At 47.2% G+C, this 14,202-nt stretch overlaps 1 protein-coding gene across 5 annotated transcripts; it reads right to left on the bottom strand.

The window, feature by feature from the left end:
* Nucleotides 1-587: 587 nt before the first annotated feature.
* Nucleotides 588-13,161, bottom strand: LOC103783398 (uncharacterized). Of its 5 annotated transcripts, XM_057302349.2 has the most exons (4): nucleotides 6,330-6,493; nucleotides 3,451-3,864; nucleotides 2,272-2,542; nucleotides 588-1,801 (listed from the first exon to the last, which is right to left on the bottom strand). In XM_057302349.2, exons 1-3 carry the CDS (start codon nucleotides 6,393-6,395, stop codon nucleotides 2,288-2,290), a joined length of 735 nt encoding a protein of 244 aa, XP_057158332.1. In that variant the 5' UTR covers nucleotides 6,396-6,493; the 3' UTR covers nucleotides 588-1,801; nucleotides 2,272-2,287. The 5 variants fall into 5 exon arrangements, 1 of the variants encoding a protein (XP_057158332.1); XR_008955615.2 differs by lacking the exons at nucleotides 2,272-2,542; nucleotides 6,330-6,493 and adding an exon at nucleotides 6,610-13,161 and having other exon boundaries at nucleotides 3,130-3,864; XR_008625439.2 differs by lacking the exon at nucleotides 2,272-2,542 and having other exon boundaries at nucleotides 3,130-3,864; nucleotides 6,125-6,493.
* Between the last annotated feature and the right edge of the window lie 1,041 nt (nucleotides 13,162-14,202).

Genomic DNA, 14,202 nt, shown 5'->3' with positions numbered 1-14,202 from the left:
CACTCAGTGAGTCAATGCATGTCAAGTGCTCTGCACCATGACTGGCACGCGGTAACACACCCAGCAAGTCAAATCTCTCCATCGTTATGGCCTGTGTGTCCTGAGGGTTCACGTCTGTGTTAGCACATGGACAGCTCCCAGCCAAGGCCGGCAGGTGGGCCAGAAGCAAACTGCCCTTCCAGCTGAGCCAGCCCCTTATCTGGGATCTCTTTTGCACCAAATCTTTCCTGCAAACTACTCCCTTAAGAGAGCTCTGCAGCATGGGAAACCTCTGGCGGGTCTCTTCAGCCCCATGAGCAGGGGAGGTACCTCCAGCTCGCCAAGGGGTTGCTGACAGGCTACTGCAGGGCTCTCGGACTTCCTTGGGTTTTGGATGGCACACACACGGGAAGAGAGGAGGGGACATGGCTCAGACCCTGCTTGGGCTGCACAAGGAGTGGCCCCAGTTTGTACCACAGACATAGATACCTCCCAACCTGTCTGTTCCTTTGGGGGCAGTGAGGGCCCACAGAGGCCAGCTCCTTGATGAGGCCCCAAACTAAAATGACAAGCTAAGTTGTGAGCAGTGGAGAAGGGCACAGAGGCAGAGAGAACCTCCTGAGCAGCACCAGGTGGGAGAATGCAAGGGGAGTCGGGAAGAGTTTTCCAGCCTTATGGAAAATAAAGGGAACAGTCCAATTGCCTCACCCCAAGAACAAAGCCGAGTTTTCCTGGCAAGGGTACCTTTATTTCTTCATACTCCCATCATACTCCAAATCCCAAATCCCCAAACCCAGTGGGAAGTCGTAGGAGTGCCTTGGAAATAGTAAAAAATAGATTTTCTAAAAAGAATTTCTTTGATGTAACTCTAGTGTTACCGATTGATTTCTCTCTTTCTTAAAGTCCTCACCCTCAGGAAGGATGTGAGCAGGCGAGGGCATTCCAGACAAGCAGCCATTGGGTGGAGGAGCAGGGATCCAGTGGTCAGAGGTGTGTGAGTGTCAAAGCAAACAAAGAACCTACACCCGGGGAGGAGACACAAAACCAGCGCCACGGGACAGAGAGGCTGTGAACGTGGGACATGCCAGTGTGGCTGGCACTAAAGGATTTTCAAACAGGAATCAGCATCTAAGTGCCTGGTCCCGGAGTAGGTGGGATGAGCACATACTCTCAAAATCCCAGTGTGCTTCAGCCATGCACCAGGTGAGCCTGGGGTTGGAAGTTGGGCTGGAGCACCAGAAAACAGGTCCACAAGGTCCAAGGAGGTAGGGCCTAGCAGACACATGCAGAGTCACCATCCTTACCTGCTCTACCCAAGGGCAGGGGCAGGGGAAGGAAAGGTGCAGAGGCAATGAGGAAAAAGAGAGAGCGAGATGGGTCTAGGAGAGGCCTGGGTCTAGGGGAGCACATGGCTCATTTCTTGCTATGCATAGACCCACTGAGGAAGAATGTAGTGAGGAGGTGCTTAAATACTTGGCCTGAGGTCAGACAGAGCTGGTGTGAATCCCAGCTCCACTGTTCCCGGCTGTCTGCTAGCTGTGTGAGCTCGGGCACCCTATGTAACATCTCTTAGCCTGTTTACTCAGCTGTAGAATGGAGATGACACCAGTGCCTACAACCAATGATTATGGAGATGATCTCTGTAAAGTGCCTAGTACAAAGTAAATGCTTAATAAATGGAAGCTGCAAGTATTACTCCAAAGCATCCAATTAGTGCACCAGCTCCAAGGTGCACGATTTATTTACAAAACCAGTTTCTGGGTGTCTGCACCCTTCAGTTGTTCAGGTGGCTCCTGCTTCCTCTGTCTGAGCTTGGGTCAGGCTACAAAAGGAATGGTCTGAGGTCAGAGTGCTGGACAAGATGGACACCTCTCTCCAAAGCCACTTTTGGTGTGGCTGTTCAATTCTCATGTGGCAGTTTTTCCAGCTAGGAGAACAGGAAGGTGGCAGCGTGGGGCGGGATGGGTCTCTTCCTGGGGGTGGAGTGGCTGAACATGGGACACAGGCTGAGTTTCTCCCCTCTGCTGCTTGAGGAGAAAGGCAAACCCTAGGCCTGCGGAGTGGGACACCTCATGCTGGCAGGGAGCAGCCTGGTGGGCTGAGAGGGGCTGGGAGAATCTGCCAAGGGTTGGGTTCTTCCTGCTGGCTCTGCTGGGTAAGGGGGGTAGGATACCCCTCATCCATGGTCATGGGCACTGAGACAGAGAGAATACAGGCCTGAGTGCCAGGGTCCCAGGCCAGCTCTGGTCCCAGGGCAAACTGACTGACCTCTGGGAGCCTCCCCCCAATCACCTTCATCCCTCGACAGTCAGTGGGTGCTGGGGGCCTGCTCTCCAGTGGTTTCTGCTGCAGTCAGCTCCGGCTTCCCCGTGGTGTGACTGCACCAGCCCTGGGCAGCACCTGAGGGCCCCTGGCTCCCAGATGGAAAGGCAGGAGGCCCAGGGCTAGTGTGTAACCCCTCCTCAGGGGTTCTGTAGTAATGCACAAATCCTGAGGCATAAAGACCATGGTCCCTGGAGAGAGGGGCATCCCGGTCACTGTCACGGGGGAACCCTGCCGAGACCTGCAGGACGGGGCAGCAGGCCAGTGAGTGTGGGGACCCAGAGATGAGGTCCTAGTGTGCCGAGGCAGCCTGGGTATGAAGGAACAGGAGGGTCAGCCCGATGCAAGCCCACCTCCCAGGTTCAGGCCCAGATACCCAGGACCAGCCTGTGCCTGCAACACCACAGTGGCAGTCCCAGAAGAGGACAGGCCCATGTCTGCTCTACAGCCCAGGAAGCACTCAGCAATGTCACTCACCCATCCAAGGGCACCCTGCTGGGATGGGTGTGTCTGGGATTAAAACCCACCCGCCTTGCCTCCTCTGTCTCTGCAGTCATGGGCCACACTGCCCAGCTGCATGGTGGTGATTAGGAATGTTATAGACCACAAGCTTCGGGTCAAATCCCAGGTTTGCTACTTGCTAGCTATGTGCCCTTGGCCAAGTCACTTAACTTCTCTGAGACTCGTTTTCTCATTCATAAAATGGGAATAATAGTACGGCTTGTTTTATAGGATTACTATTAGGATTAAATGAGATGATGCTAATGAAACATTTGTCTGAGAGCCTAGCAAGTCATAAGGACCAAATAAATGTTTCTGTGAGCTCACCATCCCGCTGAGCACTTTAGGTACGTGGTTGAATGTAATTCTCACAATGGCTCTATTGTTGCAGCTGCTGTTCTCTCTTTTATAAGGAAACCACATTCCCCAGGCCGCTCTCCTAGCAGGTGGTCAAGCTGGGCTTGAACAGGACAGTCTTCCTGCAGTGTCTGTGCTCCCAACCAGTGACACCTTGCTCCAAGGGCCGCAGCAGCCCTGAGAGGGGCCTGTCCAGGGGCCTGTTAGAGTCTGGGCCCCAGGACAGAGAGGTTTGAAGGATGCGGGGGCCTAGTGCTGCTCCCCCCACCTTCTATGGCCTCCTCAACTCACAGAGCGTTCGTCCCTGACTGTTGTCCTGCAGAAGCAGCCAGCCCGTGCCTCCTTCTCAGTGGGCAGATCTTGGGAGCCCCTGTGTGACCAGCCAGGAAGGGCCAGGCTGGGCAAACTCTCCTCCTCAGAGCGGTAGTAAGGGAAGAACCCACTGAGCAGTTCTGAGTCCTCCTGGAGCGGTGTCTCGGGCTGCAGGACCAACCCCTCCTCTTCCAGGAGGCACCCATAGGTGCAGAAGAAAGGCAGGTACTCCAAGGCCACCTGGGCCCTATGTGAAAGGTGGAGGGAGCTTAGGGGCTTCTTGTCCCTTGAACTGGTGGCCTGCTGTTGGGAGGACAAGGGTCCTGGGTCATCCTCCTCCAGGAGGCTAGAAGAGGTTGGGGCTCCGGATTCAGCGTCACAGTTCTGACACATCTGAGAAAAGAAGGACGTTCCATCTGTTACTGCACCCTGAATTCCTAACGACACCAGCTCTGTCCCCAGTCCCTGCCTACATTGGAGGCCAGAGGGGTCTTACAAAGCCCAAACCTGACTGTGGTTCTCCTCTGTGAAAAGCCAGCAATGGGCCTCAACCATGGCTAGATTGCTCAAGCACTCAGGCCTTCTTGCCATTCCTAAGTCACACCAAACTTGTCCTTCCCTTAGAGCCTGTGCCAAGATCTGCTCCTGGACTCTCAGCTCAGAAGAGCCTTCCCAGCCCCAGCCTCCCTGCAGGGTGACTCCAGATCATTTCATCACTGGCATGCTCTTCCTGGGCTGTGTGGTCTGCCTGCTTCATGTGTGGGGTGGTCTTATCTGTCTTATCTGTCTGGTGCCTCTCCTTCACAATAGGAACTCAACTGACACTTTTTCAACTAGTCTGCTGGCTCTCAGTCCAACTTATATTCCCTTCACTCTGTCCAGTCCAGCCACACAGGCCTTCTCTTGATCCATCTCACTTGCCAAGCATCCTCCTGCCACAGGGGCTCTGCATGGGCTAATGCTTCTGCCCAGAGTCTCTTCCTTCTCCTTTCTCCTAGGTGGTGACTTCCTCAGTGCTTGGTTAAGGTCACTTCCCTAATGTCCCTGGCTTAGTGGCATCACCTTCTTCATGACTGCCACCACCCTCATACCCCTCATTCAGAGCACCCGCTCCTCTGCTGTGAAATATTTGACTGTATGGTTTCTTGATTAATATCTCTCATCCTGTTAGTTACAAATTCCACCAAGGCAAGGCCCATCTGTCTAGATCACTTCTGTGTCCCGAAGGCCTAGAAAAACCCTGGCATATGGTAGACACCAAGTATTGGAAGAAAGGAAAGAAGGGTGGGAGGGAAGGAAAGAGGCAGACAAAAAGAGAACACCTTGGCCAGGAACGAAGTCTTTATCAGACTCCATGGTGATAGGACGGAGAAGTCACGTCTTGGGGAGAGGGTGGAGAAGCGGAATGAGGAATTACTTCCCAGGCCCAGAGGGGACACATGGCCCGGAGTGCCAGGTAGTGAAAAGCCAGCTCATTCCCACGTTGACTGTGCCAGACCCAGAGCCCATCAGGAACATGGCAGGGGGCCCCTTTGATCCTGAGCAAGCCCCCAGGCTGTTCCACTTGTGGACTCCTGTCCCATGGAAGAACCAATGGTGGCTTAGCCCCCAGCCTTCCTGACTCCCACCCTGGCCTTCCCAACTCCCACCCTAGCCCCTGGGCCTTGAGTCCCCGCCTCTGACACATGCTCCTGTGGTCCATGCTCTACCCCAACTCCCTGCAGGCAGCCTGACCACTGAGGTCCCTGTCCTAAGCCAGACTCCTTGGTAAGTGGCTACTGGCCCATAGACTGCCAGCTTCTGATGAGCAGGAACCAGGCCCCCTCCTCCAAGTCCCAGAGACCCAGCTAGGGGCCATCTTTGCTGAGTTTCTACCACTCCTAGACACTCCGCAGAGCTCTGTGGTCCTCTCTTTCAGGTAATCCTTAGGAAGCCCACCGGGATAGACTTGCCTTTCCAACCTCACTGTGCCAAGGAGAAGGGACAGGCTAAATGGCAGCGCCCAGGTCTGACCCACTCTGAAGCCTGTGCTCTGTTCGCTGTGAATTATATGTTGTTGTGTGTCCCCCATAGGACATGTTCAAGTCTTAAGCCCTGGCACTTGTGGATATGACCTTATTTGGAAATGGGATCTTTGCAGATGCAATCAAGTTAAGATGAGGTCACACTGGGTCAGGGTGGGCCCTAAATCCAATGGCTTGTCCCTATAAGATGAGGGAAGTTTTGACACAGACACACAGGGAGAATGTCATGTGATGATGGAGGAAGCTATTGGAATGATGCTGCCACAAACCAAGGCACATCAAGAATTTCATCATCACAGGAAGCTAGGAGGGAGGCATGAAGGAACAGATTCCCTGCTGAGCCCCCAAGAAGAAAACAACTCTGCCGACACCTTGAGATTGAAATTTTGGACTTCAGAACTGTGAAAGAATAAACGTGTGTTGTTTTAAGCTACTAAGTTTGTGTTAATTTGTTCTGGCAGCCCTAGGACACTAATTCATGTAGGTTTGCTGGATGGCTTATTTGTCGGGATAAAGGGATTTGGCACAGGCTTGAGGGCTCTCCCAGCACCACCCTGTGAGCAGCTTGGGGAGAGAGGCCCATTGCCATGGCCAAGGTTCACTCTGTGGGCGGGGGCGGGGGGGCTCACCTAAGGCCCTACTCTTCCTGCCATTCAGTGGGCACTGGACAGCACAGACTCCCTGTGGTGGACCAGTGGCCCTCCCACAGCTCATTCTTTCCTGCCAGGGCCCCGGCTCCACTTCAACAGTGAGTCCTGGATTGAAGGAGGCCAGGTGTCCTCTGAGCTCCCCTGGGTGGCCTCAGCAAGATGGCAGGTGCATAATGCCACTCACAGTCTCTAGTGAGCGCCACTTCCGGCATCCTGTTTTGGGATCAGCAGTAGCACCACATCGTGACATGAGGAAGCCTAATTGTCAAACTCTGGCTGAAAAGACAAAGCCTCCCTCGGCAGGCCTCTTCCTCCCAGCCTCCTCTTTACCCTGGCAAACCCCCCTCTGCCTGCTGAGAGAAGATTCCATTATGAAGTCATAAGGCCTGGTGCCAGGCAAGAAAGCCAGATGGCTCTGTTACCATGGAGACTCCACCCAAGCACCCAACACCTGTGATCATCACCTGTCTCTTAATTCAGCTTAATCCACATCTCCCCAGGAGACTCAGGGGAAACAAAGAGAATGCAAACATCTTCTGGAATCTGATCAGTTCTTCATGACTGGGGGCCAGTGAGCTCACCTGGGACTTCTGCCCAGAGACTGTGAGAGTGACTCAGCACCTCCAGTAGATGGTCAGGAAGGGCCCCAAGGATCTGTTCCCCCAAGTCCAGGGAACTGGAGTGAGCTACATGGGCCGCTGCTCTCTGGGGTGCCTCAGTCCGCTCAGGGTGGGGCTGAGACACCAGTCTCTGCCCTTGTCACTTGCTTTCAGCTGCCTCTCCTCTGTGGCTCCTCCCCAGTCACTTGCTGGCAGGACACAAGACAAGTGGAGCAGTCATGGGAGGGCTGATGATGTAGGACATCTGCTTTCTCCCACAGACCCACCGTCCCCAGCTCCTCTCCCAGGCCTGGTGCTCCTAAGTGTTAACTACTGCCCAGGGCAGTTCCCATGTGGTGTGTCATGTAGTCCTCTCCACAAATCTTCAAGTAAGAAAGTGCACCACTGTCATGCCATTTTGCAGATTGGAGAGTTGAGCCTCAGTGCCAGGACAGGAAGGTGAACCAGCCTGAAAAGGGGGCTCTAGTTAGTTTCTAGCCTTAGGGCTTGAGGCAAGAAAGCCTTGGAATGCCATTGATGGTCATAAGGCTGAGACATCTCCAGGACCTCACACTTCCCCAGGGCTGGTGTCCAAGTCAGGAGTGACCCAGCCGGGTTCTCCAGGCTCAGGCATGGCTACCACATCTCTCTACTCTGTGCCCTCAGACCCTGGTCCCCATCTACTGCTGGGCCATTTTCTTTTGTATAGACTTAACTCTTTATGTCAAATTTAGTTGTTGTAAATGGTAATAGATAAGCCTCTTATTTTATGTTTTGAATAGTCACTCGACTCAACGTCACTTAAGAATAAATTATTTTTCCCTAACCTGATGTGAAATACCAAAATAGACGCATTCTAAATTCTTAATTATTGCAAACTTGTCCATTTTTATGATTTTTTATCCATCTCTTTGTCTCTCTTTGTACCAATACCATATTATTTTGATCTCTTTAGTTTTATATAAATTTAATTCATGTTATGTCATCAACTTTTAAAAATTCAATTTCATTGAGGTCTAATTTATACACACCGTAAAGTGTGCTGTTCATGAATTTATACACCAAATAACAACCTCGGAATTAATATATAGAAATGCCTCTTTTCAGGTAATCTGCTCTCTTGCTTCCCAACTCCAAGCAACCACTGATGTGCTTTTTGATACTATAGATTCATTTTACCTATTCTAGAATACACGGAATCACACAGTGCATGTTCTTTTGTGCCTAGTGAGCATCTAATATTCAGCACTATGTTTTTAAGATTCATCTTTTTTGTGGTACAGTTCGCTCCTTTTTATTGAGGAGTAGTATGCTGTTATGTGGCGTAACACAATTTGCTTATCTAGCCTTCTGTGTATACAGTCTAGTTGTTTCCATTGTGAATAGTGCTGCTAAAAATGGTTACGTACAAGTCTTTGAGTGGGTATAGTTTTCATTCCTCTTAGGTAAATAGCTAGGATTTGAGTAGTTTGATCACATGGTAAGTGTATGTTTAACTAATAAGAAACTGCCAAACTGTTTCCATTTTATGGAATATAAAATGATCCATTCATTTTACATTCCCAACAGTAATGTGTAAAAGTTCCAGTTTCTTCACATTCTTACCACCGCTTTTTAACTTCTGCCATTCTCGTGGGTGTATAGATACCACGCTGGTTTTAATTTGCATTTTCTTGATGACTAATGATGTTGAGCATTTCTTTTATGTGCATACTGCCAATTTGTATATTTTCATTTAAGGGTTCACATCTTTTCCCATTTTAATAACTTTATTGTTATAATTAAAGTACAATTAGCTACATAGATTTAAAGTGTACAATTTGATCAATTTTCACATATGTACACACCTCAGAAACTATCACCCTGGTCAGGATAACAAATATTTATATCAACCCCCAAAATTTTCTCATTCAGTTTTATAATCCATTTTCCCTCCATTCCCATCCACAGACAACCATTGATCTGCTCTCTGTCACTCTAGATTATTTTACATTTTCTAGAATTTTATATAAATGGAACCTAAAGTGTATGCTTTTGTATGATTTCTCTTAGCATAATGCTATTGAGATTAATCTATGCTGTTGCACGAATCAATAGTTTGTTCCTGTTTTGTTGAGCACTATTCCACTGCATGGATATATCCCTGTTGTTATTCTACTGTATGTAGTGTGCCATTCTTCTCTAGCTGTTTTGAAGATGTTTTTCTTTAAGCTTTGTACGTGGTGATAGATAAGGTTTTATAATGTGTCTAGGCATGGTTTTCATTGACCTTATCCTTTCTGGGGTTTACAGAGCCTCTTAAGTACATTGATTTACATTTTTCACCACATTTAGGAAGCTTTAGATCTTTATTTTGTCAAATTTTTTTTTTTAGCCTATTTCTTCTCGCCTTCTGGGACTCCAATGTCATGTATGTTAGATTTTTTTTTAATGTTTTTCCATGGATCCCTGAGGCTCTGCTCATTTGTTTCTTAACCTTTTCTCTGTGTCCTTCAGATTGTGTAAATCATATGGAACTATCTTTAAGCTCACAGACTCTTTCCTCTTGACATCACCATTCTGCTGCTGAAATCATCCAGTGAAAATTTTTTTTCAGATTTCGTATTTTTCAGTTCTAACATTTTCATTTGGTTATTTTTTTATAGTTGCTATTTCTCTATTGAGAACTTTTTTATTTGTGCCAAATGTGTTTTTCTTAACCTCACAGAACGTAGTTGTAATAGCATTTTGAAGTCTTTGATGATAATTCCAACACATGGCCCACCTTGGGGTTGACATTAGTTGTCTTTTCCCTTGAGAATTGTTCACATTTTTCTGGTCATTTGTATGCTGGGTAATTTTAGATTGTCCTAGACATTTTGAATATCATTTTGTGTAGACTTTGGGTCAGGTACATAATCCTCTGTAGAGAGCTGATGTTTTAGCTTTATCAGGAAATCAATTTAGTTAGGTTTGAGCTGCAAGTTCTGTCTTGTCTTTTGTCTACAGTGGTGCAAATTTCAGTTCTCTAAGCATTTGCTGTATTCATTTGGGTCTGTTTTTTGCATGCATTATTTAGCAATTAGGATAAAAAGATGTGTGCACACGGTTTAAATCTTAGTTGGGTTCTTTCTGAAGGCTTTTCTATTCTGGTTTAGATCTATCCCACTCATGCATAACTCAGGAGTTAGGCTGAGACTTGTAGGCATTTATTCACAGAATTAGAGGACTGCTTTTCTGGCTACCTTCCCTCCTGAATGTCCTCATGCTTTGTTTCCTTCCAGGGTCTCTGTCCTGGTTCATTTGACCAGAAATACTGGATTTCTTCTAGAGTAGCCATCCTTTTGCCACCACTGCATTGCTGTTGTGTAATTAGAATGTGCCTTCTGGGCAAAGCTGAGAGAGAAAGAAACAGAAACAGAGAGGGGGAGGGGGAGAGAGAGAGAGAGAGAGAGAGAGAGAGAGAGAGAGAGAGAAACAGAGAGAACAAACCTGGGAAACTCTCCCCTGCATGGATCACTGTCTTAAGTCCAAGTAATTTTGCCTCTCCTCCACAATGTTTTTGTTTACTTTTTAGAGTTCTCGGGTAGCTAGTTTTTGCATTTTGTATAGAGTTTTTGGTATAGTAAGTGGGAAGAATGGGCCATAGTGAGCTTAGGCTATCATGCTATGACCTTCATTTTGCCCACTTCTTATAAGATTGTTTGTCTTACTGTTGAGTTGTAAGAGCTTTTTGTGTATGCTGGATACAAGTTCTTTGTCAGAAATAGGTATTGTGAATGTTTTCTCCCAGGTTGTGCCTTGACTTTTTATTTTATTAACAAAGTCTTTCCAGGAAATGGAAATTTTAAATTTTGATGGAATCTAATTTATTATTTTTTATTTGTGTTTTTTGTATGCTATCTAAGAAATCTCTGCCTACCATAAGATTGTGAACATTTCTTCCTGCCTTATTTTTCAAGTTCTATAGCCTCAGCTTTTATATTTAGGCCTGTGATTCCACTTGAGTTCATTGATGCTATTTGAGTTTGGGAGCAAGATTTATCTATATTTTCCATTTGGATAGCTATTGTGCCTCACTGGCTGAAAAGACTTTTCTTTCCCTCATTGACATACATTGGCATATTTGTCAAAAATCAGTAATATACATGTGGATTCATACCTGGATTCTTTGTTCTGTTCCATTGATCTCTACTCACTGCCTTATTGTGGATCACAGTTTCTCAGCCTTGGCACTATTGATACTTTGAGCCAGATAATTCTTTGTTTCGGGCCATTGTCCTGTGCACTGTTGGATGTTTAGCAGCATCTCTGGCCTCTACCCACTAGATGCCAATATCATACTGCTCTCCTCCCTCCAGAGTAATGACAATAAAGAATGTCTCCCAACTTTGCCAAATGTTCCCTGGGGGGAAAATTGGCCCCATTGAGCACTGCTGCTATAAATTTACTATATTCCTTGATAGCTAGGATAGTCTGCCAACTTCGCTCTTTCTAAAATACATTTTTATATTTTTACAATATAAACAAAAATACATTCTAGGTCCTCTGCAGTTTCATATAAATTTATATTAAATTTGTCTCTAAATATTTTGGGGTTTTTATGTCTTTTTTTTTTAGCTGGTTTTATTGAGATCTAATTGTGTACAGTGAAATTGTCAAATACACTGTTACATTCTAAAGAATGCCTTCAGGTTGAAAGCTGAGGTAATTTTAGGGCTCACCTCATTTGTTCTCTTTCTCTTTGGATCATTGTCCTGTGTTTTCTGTTTTCCATCATCTTTAAATAGTGGTTTCTTATTTTATTCAGTTTTCTTGTTGTTTATAGTGGGAGGGCAAATCTAGTATCAGTTACCTCACCATGACTATAAGCAGAAGTCCCTAATAACCAACTTTTAACAGTCTCATTTATTTGAGTGGTTACTCTGTGCCAGAAACTACACTAGTCATTCTTCATTGATTATTTTATTTCTTATGAATAATCTTATCAGGTAGTTACCAATGATCATCCCTATGTAAAGATAAGAAAATGAGGTTTAGAGAGGGTAAGAATTTATTGAGTAATAGACAGTAGCAAATGGCAGGGCTGGAATTCAAATTTTGGTAGTTGGATTCTGAAGCGAAGTGTTTAATCACTTTGCCAGTTGTACAAAAGCACTATATGAAAAATGATTTTAGATGACACACAGGTTAACTGTTTTTATTTTAGTAGCAAATTAATGTAATATATTTTATGTAATATATGTTAGAAAAAATATAGTTACCACATCTGATATGGTTTGGTTCTGTGTCCCCACCCAAATCTAATCTCGAATTGTAATCCCCACATGTTGAGGGAGGAACCTGGTGGGAGGTAATTGGATGATGGGGGTGGTTTCCCCCATGCTGTTCTTGTGATAGTGAGGGAGTTCTTACGAGATCTGATGGTTTTTAAAATAGCAGCTTTCCCTGCACACTCTCTCTCTCCTGCCACCATGTGAAGAAGGTACCTAATTCCCTTCACCTTCCGCCATGACTGTAAGTTTCCTGAGGCCTCCCCAGCCATGTGGAACTGTGAGTCAATTAAACCTCTTTTGTTCATAAATTACCCAGTCGCAGGTAGTATCTTCACAGCAGTGTGAAAATAGACTAATACAACATCTAAGCCATGATTTTTCAGATATTTTTGCTTGGGACAAGAGTGAGTAGATTTTTTTTAAATAAAAAGATGAGTCTGTTTAAATATCTGTATTACAGGTCATAATCAGATATGGCAAGAACATGCAGGTGACAGAGAATATCTGCACTCTGGGAAGGTGCACTGACTATACGTATCCCTTCTGGCTTGGTGAACGTGGCTCCAGGCCTGCCCCTGTGTCCATGTGCATCTGTAGACATGGATGGATAGAACTAATTTTACATAAGGGAAACTCTCACTGCAACTTGCTTTCTTCATTCCACAATATGTGCTAGCCTTTGCCCTTACCCATACATAGAGAGAGTTCAAAGGCAGCCCCTCAGGGCTTTCTGTGGGGTTGATGCTCTTCCTTACCTGCAAGCAGCTTTTGGTGCCTTTATAGCAGGGGTCCCCAACCCCTAGGCCATGGACTGGTACTGATTCGTGGCCTTTTAGGAACCAGGCCACACAGCAGGAGGTGAGCAGCTGGCAAGAGAACATTACCACCTGAGCTCCACCTCCTGTCAGATCAGTGAGGGGCATTAGATTCTCATAGGAGCGCAAACCCTGTTGTGAATTGTGCATGTGAGGGATCTAGGTTTCATGCTCCTTATGAGACTCTAACTAATGCCTGATGATTTGAAGTGGAACTGTTTCATCCCATAACCATGCCTTCCCCCTCTCTGTGGAAAACTGGTCTTCCACCAAACTGGTTGGGGACCGCTGCTTTAGAGTACGTCCACCTCACAGCCGCTGTGAAAGTCAGGGTTCCAGGATCTCCATAGCAGGCCCTCAGTTATCCCAGCCAGCACAGAGCCCAAGAGGAAATGCACATAATTCACTGTGTAAGATGAAACTTAATCAAACTGGGAGGTAACAAAAGGCCCACAGCTCCAGCATCTGGTCTAGCAGAACCCACAGTACTCTGTAGGCCCACACAGTAAGGCCCTGCCAGTTCACAAGGCAGTGGCCTCCCATGGCCTCACTGAATCCTCACTAGGCCTTCATGCCCAGGGACCAGCCTGGATGATCCAGCTGAGACAAACGATGACTTGTCCAGGGCTGTAGAATGATGGAGGTGGGAATCAGCACCAGGAACTGTGCCAAGGAAACAGTTTAAGCATACTCTCACATGTAACTGTCATCACACACCAGGGCTGGGGATTCAGAGCACCATCCTGGAGATGCAGCACTTGAGGTCAGTGTGTCTGGGTGCCTGGTCCCCAGTCCCTCTGACTCCGGAGCCTGTGCTTCTAGCCCCTACTCTGCAGGAAAAGTATGCTTGCTGCCCAGACAGACTACACCATCTAGAAGGAGAGGGACACTAGCCCTTCTGATGACTCATACTTTGTCTGTATAACAGGGACCATCTGACCCATCCTGGAAGAAGCAGGTGAGGACAGCACAGGCAGGATGTTTGACATTCCTACTGTCCTGGGACACATGATCCCAGGAACACATGATGCCCACGCTGCTGCGTGCAGTTGGAGTTCTCAGAAAGCAGAGGTTAGCAAAGGCTGGAGTGATCACAGTAGGCTGTCTGCAAGAGGCAGAAGGGCTGGACTGTGACCAAACTGAGCGAATCTTCAGGGAATGGATCTGAGGGACAAGTGCCCAAGTAGAGGCAGCCAAATGATGGAGCATGGAAAAGGCCCAGGGTGCAGAAGCCCAGTCAGGGACACCCATGGCAATGGTGCTCATGGGCATGGACCCTCAGCTCAGTGAGAAGTCACTCTCAACACCTGGCTCAACTGCAGCGCAGATTCCATTTCATCTGCAACTTCATTTTCCATGATGGGGGGAACATATCCCCAAACCCGCCA

Source organism: Pan paniscus, chromosome 4 (assembly GCF_029289425.2).
Source record: "Pan paniscus chromosome 4, NHGRI_mPanPan1-v2.0_pri, whole genome shotgun sequence".
Lineage (NCBI taxonomy): Eukaryota > Metazoa > Chordata > Mammalia > Primates > Hominidae > Pan > Pan paniscus.
The sequence above is the reverse complement of the archived record's forward strand: the minus strand, read 5'-3'. Positions and strand labels throughout refer to the sequence as shown.